Here is an 8,253-nt window from a genome sequence, read left to right on the forward strand (position 1 = left end):
GCTCTGCACGGTACTAGGCCTCGACACCCCACCACACTATAGGCCGTACATATTACTGCACAGCGGCCGAGGAGATCGTGGCTGGGGGGGGGGGGGGCAGGGGTAGCAGCCCATCTGTGTATATATGTAAGGTTATTAAGAAATATATTTTTCACCCGGGCAACGCCGGGTACTTCTGCTAGTCTATATATATAAAATCGCAAATCTGTCTGTGTGTGTGTCTGTCTGTCTGTCTGTGTCGCCGGACCATACGCAGTTTCATTGGACGACCGGCGCGGACCACGGCGGTTGCTCCTGGCAACGGGTAGCGACGCATTCGCTGCGGGGTGGACGCCATTTTTAATTCCCGTTAAAAATATGCGCACGCATTAATACGCGACTCTGATGTAAATTCATCAAAGTTTCACGTCCTCTTCACTCCCCCCACCCCAATGTGTGCAATTACTATTATAGGGTCGGTAGATAATAAAATTATAGCGATTAGACAGTATTATTGTAGCGCGGGGAGGGGGGGGTAACGGCCCCAGTACCCAGCCTCAGCCGGATGGGCAATCTAGGCGAGGCCGGAGGCTCTGCACGGTACTAGGCCTCGACACCCCACCCGTGTCAAGCGACGACTTTGTGGTATAAACTCGATATACCCAGCGTTGCCCGGGGGGGAAATACATTTAAAATCTTCTGAAAACTTTCAAACATTACATAACAATGAAATCTGTGTATATATGTAAGGTTATTAAGAAATATATTTTTCACCCGGGCAACGCCAGGTACTTCTGCTAGTAGGTATGTAAAAATATGTCAAAACTTGACCCCCAACCTCCCTGTATGCACGCGTACTTTTTACACCCCACCCCCCGACCCGAATCCTATACAACGGCCGATATTTAATCCACGCAGAAACGACCAATGATTAATAATATTAACGTGTTTAAGCAAACAGATAGTCCACCGTCGGACTAACGAATTTGAAGGCCAATGTAGACAAATTATTATCGAGGCTTCACCCCCCCCCCCCGTTTCCGATGCGTACGTACATTTTCAGTAGACCCCCCCATACGCAAGCGTACGCATTTGGGTCAACCCCCTCCCCTCCATGCGTACGTACTAAATGGATGGCCCCTAAACATGAAACGAGCGCCATGTCCACAGACCGCCGACATCCCTCACGCCAAGCCCAGCCATGCAAGGGGTGCAGAGGCCACCAGTTCCTGCTTGGAAAAAGCTTTTACCTAGCAGTGGATAGAGCATATCCAAAGGGTTAGTAACCTACATGGAGTAGGTTACCTCATCTGTGCAGTGTACCACCATTCCTCGTCTCGAGTAGACGTCCACCCACACGTGTTAACACGAGAGCCAGCAGCAACAGCGGATGTGTTTTTTTTTTAAAGCTGCCAATGCAACGACCTGGCACTCAGGTTTAACCACGAAACAGGACACAGCATCAAGCCAATGTCATCTTTATTAGAGCAGTTGTGGCAAAGGGAGGAGTAGGGGTGCGCACAGAGTCACACCGATTCAACTCGCGGCTGAAGCGGCTTCAAAAAGGGGTTCCAGGAGGGTTCCAGGAGGGTTCCTCCGCGTGCGAGTTCACGGGTGAGCCACTTACGTTCGTGGCCGACGCGGTGCCCGTGCATGCACAATAGGGGAAGGGGAAGGGATCTGGGCTCGTCGTGGAGACGCTGGGGAGAGCTCTGGACACTCGCGATCGGATGTTCGTCATGCAACCTCGCTCCCACCACGAGCTCGTGGAGAGCAGTAGCTCCGACAGCAGCCAACCGGAGGCGTTCCGATTGTTCCGAATGTTCGCCGGCTCCGCGGCCGTTTCACCTCGGTCTGTTTATTCCCGGCTTTACATAGACGGGGCGCGTTGGTGGGATCCGCGGATGGAACGCACCTTGCAAAAAGCGAAGATTATTACCAGTTGATGTAAACTTATTTAGGCGTTGCATGGCACAAGCTAAATTAATGAAGACCATTTTGTTTAAACAGGCAAAGGCCCACGGAGCTATATAGCTCTTTCAGAACAGATGTGCCTACAAATTAAAGTGCAACCAAGTGGCTTGTTACGTAGACATTTATTAGCAGTCACATATGCCAAAACGCATGTGACTGAACGAAGGAAACTCACCGAAGGATACGGAGAAAAATCAACGGGAACATGGGGAGAAGATGCATACTCCAAGATACAAGCGTCAGTGTTGGGATCGAACTCATGATCGCCTGTATACTAGGCGAGGTAATTAACATTTCGCCAGTGGAGCGACAACTTAGGCTCCCAGCGTCATCAGCACCGCGCCCAGCACCATGAGACGCGCCCAAGACTCCATCTTCTCGTATTGATTCTGGCGATGAGAAAAAAACCACACAGTTCTGTGTCGCTCAAACCTCCTCGTTGCACCTCCGCTTTATACCCAGCAAGGCTCGTATGTGGGGGGGGGGGGGGGTGATTGGAGCCACGTGCCCATTAAGCGAAGGACCAATGAGCGCGAAGCGTGCGAACGTCGCGATGCTTAATGGTCCGCAGAGCGCACGCAACCAACGAGGCAAGTGCTCAGGTGGCGCTCATTCACTCAGCAGCGCTGATGGATGAGAATTCATCCGCACCTCCATCACCCCCACCCATCAATCCCCCACTCCACCACCGCCGATCCACCCCCACTACCCCTCCAATATGCATTGGGATCGTCCGAATGGAGCGCCGAAGGGGAGCGGGGAGGTTTATCCCAACAAGGAGACGGACTGAGGGGTGGCCTGGGTCTGTGCCTCCTGCGTGTTGGTGCGACCGTCTCCTGCCCAAGTCCACTTACATTAACAGCTTCAATGATGTCACGACACTGTCTGTTAACGTGCTCCTGTCTTTCAATGTAATTTCAATCGTGAATTTCCATTTCTCTTTGCGCACTTTTCTTATTTTTTGTAAATGTCAATCGTAGTCACGTGTAAGAGTCGGCAGTATATAGCGTACTGAAAATGTTCTAACGGTCTTCCTTGCGCACATTGGTATGTGATTTTCAAGATCAAGTTCGATGTTTCAAAAGCACTCAGTCCCGCTCTCGGTTGCTTGTCAACATTTTAATTCCGTACGCCTTCAACAGCTGCCCGACATTGACCTTGGCAGTGTTGTGGTCTTGTGATTGGAACAACGTGATTTGCGCCGTTTCATCTGTGGATAGCATCTCATCAATAGCAGACAAAACGCATTAAAGGTGGTTATAAAACAAGTAAACTATTCACTCAGGGTATTATCCACCGACGTCCGCAGCATTGCCCAGTTATTGATTGCATGATGTTGTTGTTCACAAGTCGACCTAGGGGAGGCACGGGTTACAGTCAGATAATTTTAACTGGGGGTTGATCGTAAGCGGGAATTTAATTTTGGTCGCCAGTTCGGTAGCACAGCATGCTAATCATTGCACTGCCACTCCCCCCACACACGCAAAGACCTTAGGAGCACTTAGTCGGAACAGTACACGAGGGGGTGGGTCGCGAGCACCATGCCTGACCACCTTTGCCTCCCCAATGTTTACACCGTACTCAGGATTCACTTGAGGCCGAATAGACCTAGGTAGGCTTAAGAGTGACAATTGTCACTGGCGTTGACTGCGAGCAAGATTCAAACTCTGGCCATCGCTTTCATAGCGCGATAACCGCTACACGGCCACTCCCCATGGACGAGGGCACTCTCTCTGCGCGAGGCAGACTCATTACATCTCGCAGAAAATCTCTCCTGAACAAAATCGATTTGGGGGCTGCCTGCAGGGGGGGGGGGGGGGAAATCTATACATTCCGACGAGTCAAGAACAGCTCAAGGTATATCTAGGGGGTAAGTTTGCGACAGTCGGCTCTTGCTGTGGTTCTGTGGTCAGGTTGCTCAATGGACGTCCCCCACAGAGGGTCTACAGTCTACACCGACCGATGCAGCCAGCCGTGCTCACGCTCAGGCCGTTACACACGCAGTGTCTGGTCAAGGGCCACAGCGATATCGCCAATTGGTCCCCCCCAGTAAAATAGGGACGTTCCACCTCGACTCCGAGAGCACGTGCGTCAATCGACCGCTACTAACTTCGCACGAGCCACGTCCATGAACCCCATGGTGTGACGGCCACCACGCTCCTCAAATCCAAGGATACATTGTGGCACCATGAGACCAATGACCTCATTGGAAAAGCCTCAAATCCCCCAGTGGATAGAACAGCTTATGGCTTGGCAACCGCTTCACGGTTCACAATACAACCTTGCACGTTGGAGGGCGGGGGTGGTGCAACTCGCGCAAGTTAAACGACGAACCGGGACGGAGCAGCAAGTAAAGATCATCCTTGAGCAATTGGAACAGATGAGCGGGATTAGGGATGCCCAGAGCGTCGGAATTAACGAGCGGCTGAAGCGGCTCCAAAAGGGATATTTGGCCCCACGTGCGACCCGGAGAAGGAGCTTCCAACAGCCGCCGGCGTCAGAAAAGCTGCAATGGCGTTACTTGGGCTCCTCCGTGGCCGGCTCCAGCGTCTTGGGCTCCTCCGTGGCCGGCTCCAGCGTCTTGGGCTCCTCCGTGGCCGGCTCCAGCGTCTTGGGCTCCTCCGTGGCCGGCTCCAGCGTCTTGGGCTCCTCCGTGGCCGGCTCCAGCGTCTTGGGCTCCTCCGTGGCCGGCTCCAGCGTCTTGGGCTCCTCCGTGGCCGGCTCCAGCGTCTTGGGCTCCTCCGTGGCCGGCTCCAGCGTCTTGGGCTCCTCCGTGGCCGGCTCCAGCGTCTTGGGCTCCTCCGTGGCCGGCTCCAGCGTCTTGGGCTCCTCCGTGGCCGGCTCCAGCGTCTTGGGCTCCTCCGTGGCCGGCTCCAGCGTCTTGGGCTCCTCCGTGGCCGGCTCCAGCGTCTTGGGCTCCTCCGTGGCCGGCTCCAGCGTCTTGGGCTCCTCCGTGGCCGGCTCCAGCGTCTTGGGCTCCTCCGTGGCCGGCTCCAGCGTCTTGGGCTCCTCCGTGGCCGGCTCCAGCGTCTTGGGCTCCTCCGTGGCCGGCTCCAGCGTCTTGGGCTCCTCCGTGGCCGGCTCCAGCGTCTTGGGCTCCTCCGTGGCCGGCTCCAGCGTCTTGGGCTCCTCCGTGGCCGGCTCCAGCGTCTTGGGCTCCTCCGTGGCCGGCTCCAGCGTCTTGGGCTCCTCCGTGGCCGGCTCCAGCGTCTTGGGCTCCTCCGTGGCCGGCTCCAGCGTCTTGGGCTCCTCCGTGGCCGGCTCCAGCGTCTTGGGCTCCTCCGTGGCCGGCTCCAGCGTCTTGGGCTCCTCCGTGGCCGGCTCCAGCGTCTTGGGCTCCTCCGTGGCCGGCTCCAGCGTCTTGGGCTCCTCCGTGGCCGGCTCCAGCGTCTTGGGCGCCTCCGTGGCCGGCTCCAGCGTCTTGGGCTCCTCCGTGGCCGGCTCCAGCGTCTTGGGCTCCTCCGTGGCCGGCTCCAGCGTCTTGGGCTCCTCCGTGGCCGGCTCCAGCGTCTTGGGCTCCTCCGTGGCCGGCTCCAGCGTCTTGGGCTCCTCCGTGGCCGGCTCCAGCGTCTTGGGCTCCTCCGTGGCCGGCGCCGCGGATGTCGCAGTTTCGTCTCCAGTTAGCAAGTCGGCAGCTTCGTTTTGAACGTGGTGCCGGACCTGGCATAGGGTCAGGGGACAGGACGCGGGTCATCAGGAGTCAAGACGCAGCTTCCCACAACACTGCCATTCCCTACTAATTTAGCTGCACTCACCCGTGGCATGTCAGATGCATATTTCGGCCAGTCCTGGCAGAGAGAATCGCTTACACTCATAACAAGATTGTAGTTTTTAACAGACCAAGGCGACCGGCAGATGCACCACAGAATTCCACCGAGCTTTCCGAATCGTTTGTCACACGATGCGTTACTCACAGCCAGGTTCAGTTTCGAGATCTCCCCGGACTGGGCCGCCTGCCGCCACGCTCCTGGGTCACCACGAATCGTCGCGGCGTCTACGCAGCCCCTCGTGGTCCCTGGGATCGGGGTGGGAATGGGCGATGGTAAATCAAAGCCCATGGATTCGCGAACTAGTACGATCGCATTCGTTGTTGGTAGGAGAAATGGCACAAAAATGCACGCAAGTAGCCACTGTAGAACAATGGTAATGGAGTCGGCATCGGGGACGGTTGGTGGTGAACAATAAAAGGGGAGGAAGTAAAATAACCAAAATGGGTCTCTAAAACCATCGTAGCCTCGAGCCCCCTTCGATCCAAATCGATCCCTGGGTGCCTGGCAGCAGCGCGAGTACTCACAGCCTCCCAGCGCCATCAGCACCGCGCCCACCAGCATGAGACTCGCCGATGACTGCATCTTTTCGTAGTGTTGCTAGCGATGAGGCTGGAAAAAGCGAATCTGTGTCCCTCACACCTCCTCGCCACATCTCTGCTTTATACCCAGCGAGGTGCGGGCTTTTGGGGGGGTGATGATTGGAGCCACGTGCCCAATAAACTCGCGGCCAATGAGCGCGAGGAGTGAATGGCGCATTGGGGCGCGCGACCATCCCGGTGCGTGCGTCGTGGTGCTTAATGGCGCGACCAACGAGTCGAGCGCCTCAATGAGTGGCGCGGCAGGCACTTGCTCAGGTGGGGCTCATTCACTCGGCAACGCTGATGGATCAGAAACCATCCCCACCTACACCACCCCCCTACCCATGCCCACCTCCACCAACCACCCATCTCCACCTCCGCCCCACCTCCCCCACCCCCTCCAGAGAGGAAGCGGCGAAGTGACTTCTCGATGGGAATCTCGCATTGGTGGGTGGGGGGGACGGCGTGTGTTGGTGTCGTCATAATCATCATCGGATATTGATCAATCCACTGCTGGTGGAACGTCTCCCAGCCTCGTCGCCTCTCACGATGCATGCAGCTCGCGCCTTACACGGGAGCTGATCTCATTGGACCCTCTGTTTGCTTCTATATCTCAACAGCGTTACGGAGATCGCGTGACGTGAGGGTTCTGCCTTTGTAGTGAGGGTTGTAAGTTGACGCTGAGGAGGGGGGAGGAAGCGCCTCGGCCCCCCATGTGGAGTGACGTCAGCCGCTTATTATTATGAATGGCGGGGGGTGTCCATTTGGAGGACGTTACCTTATAATAATTATTAATGAGGGGGCTGTTCGATGTGGAGTGACGTGACCTGCTCATGATTATTAGTGAGGGTGGGGTGCTCCATGTGGAGTGACGTCACCTGCTCATGATTATTAATGAGGAGGGGGTTCATGAGGAGGACGTAACCTGTTCATGATTATTAATGAGAGGGGCTGGTCGATGTGGAGTGACGTCATGCGCGTTAAGGACAGACATTCCTTGGTGATTTTACTAGGTATAGTTTTTTTTGGGATAGATCGCATAAATATGTCGTTAATCCCGCCACCACCAGACACAGACAACCAGTAAGGGTTGTCACGTAAACAGAACATGCAAATTCGTCACGAGTACAGCACACCGGTGTGTTGGAGAGCCAAGCCACAACAAAGGATTGAATTTCGCAGTCACCCCTAAACACATCCCAGTTGATGACATCATTGCCCAGGTTGACATAGCCCTCAAAGGTTTGGGATACATCATTACAGACGTGGCAAGATCGGAAATCGCTACAATCCTAAAAAACTCTAAGTCACCTATGATAAACATCAGTATTGATGAGCGCTTTGAGCTTTCTTAATAAAAAAAAGAGATGATATCGTCATCCTCTTAGCCGACAAGGGCAATGCCACAGTCATCATGGACAAAACCACATAAAATAACAAAATTCAGGCCCTACTTAATGATGGTAGTTATACTAAAATTAAAAGAGATCCCACGAACAGCCTCGCTACGAAAACCAACAACATCATCACCGATTCGACATTTTTAATCGAACCAACCAAGCGGGTTTCCTTAAAACCCTCTGATGCTCGACCACCCAGATTGTATGGCTTACCAAAGATCCATAAACAGGGTACACCCCTTCGTCCTATCATCTCCGCCATTGACTTACCCACCTACAAACTGGCCCGATTTCTGTCTGAGACCTTACAACCATTTACTGGTAAGACCACTTCAGCTGTACTTATCGTTAATTAAGGACATCTCACTATCTCCAGGTGTTTTGCTCGTAGGTAAAGTCACGTAAAATAAAAATAATGAAATGCATAAATAATAAAATAATACATGCAAATAAAAAAATTACCACGACGTTTCGACCACTTTTATTGCGATCGAAACGTCGTGTTTATTCTATTTATTCTACGTGACTTTACCAAAAGAACCAAAGTTCCTG

At 54.2% G+C, this 8,253-nt stretch overlaps 1 protein-coding gene and 1 long non-coding RNA gene across 2 annotated transcripts; both read right to left on the reverse strand.

The window, feature by feature from the left end:
- Positions 1 to 1,441: 1,441 nt before the first annotated feature.
- Positions 1,442 to 4,571, reverse strand: LOC144727311 (uncharacterized). The gene is made up of 2 exons (XR_013587363.1): positions 2,129 to 4,571; positions 1,442 to 1,894 (listed from the first exon to the last, which is right to left on the reverse strand). It is a non-coding gene; the product is annotated as an uncharacterized LOC144727311 (long non-coding RNA).
- A 1-nt stretch (position 4,572) lies between these two features.
- Positions 4,573 to 6,406, reverse strand: LOC144727504 (uncharacterized; the record flags this gene model as incomplete). Its single annotated transcript, XM_078606380.1, has 3 exons — positions 6,248 to 6,406; positions 5,868 to 5,968; positions 4,573 to 5,613 (listed from the first exon to the last, which is right to left on the reverse strand). Coding segments are annotated over exons 1-3 (1,200 nt in total), but the record flags the coding sequence as incomplete, so codon positions are not given.
- Positions 6,407 to 8,253: the final 1,847 nt, after the last annotated feature.

Source organism: Lampetra planeri, chromosome 25, assembly GCF_965212315.1.
Source record: "Lampetra planeri chromosome 25, kcLamPlan1.2.h2, whole genome shotgun sequence".
In the NCBI taxonomy this organism is placed as follows: domain Eukaryota; kingdom Metazoa; phylum Chordata; class Hyperoartia; order Petromyzontiformes; family Petromyzontidae; genus Lampetra; species Lampetra planeri.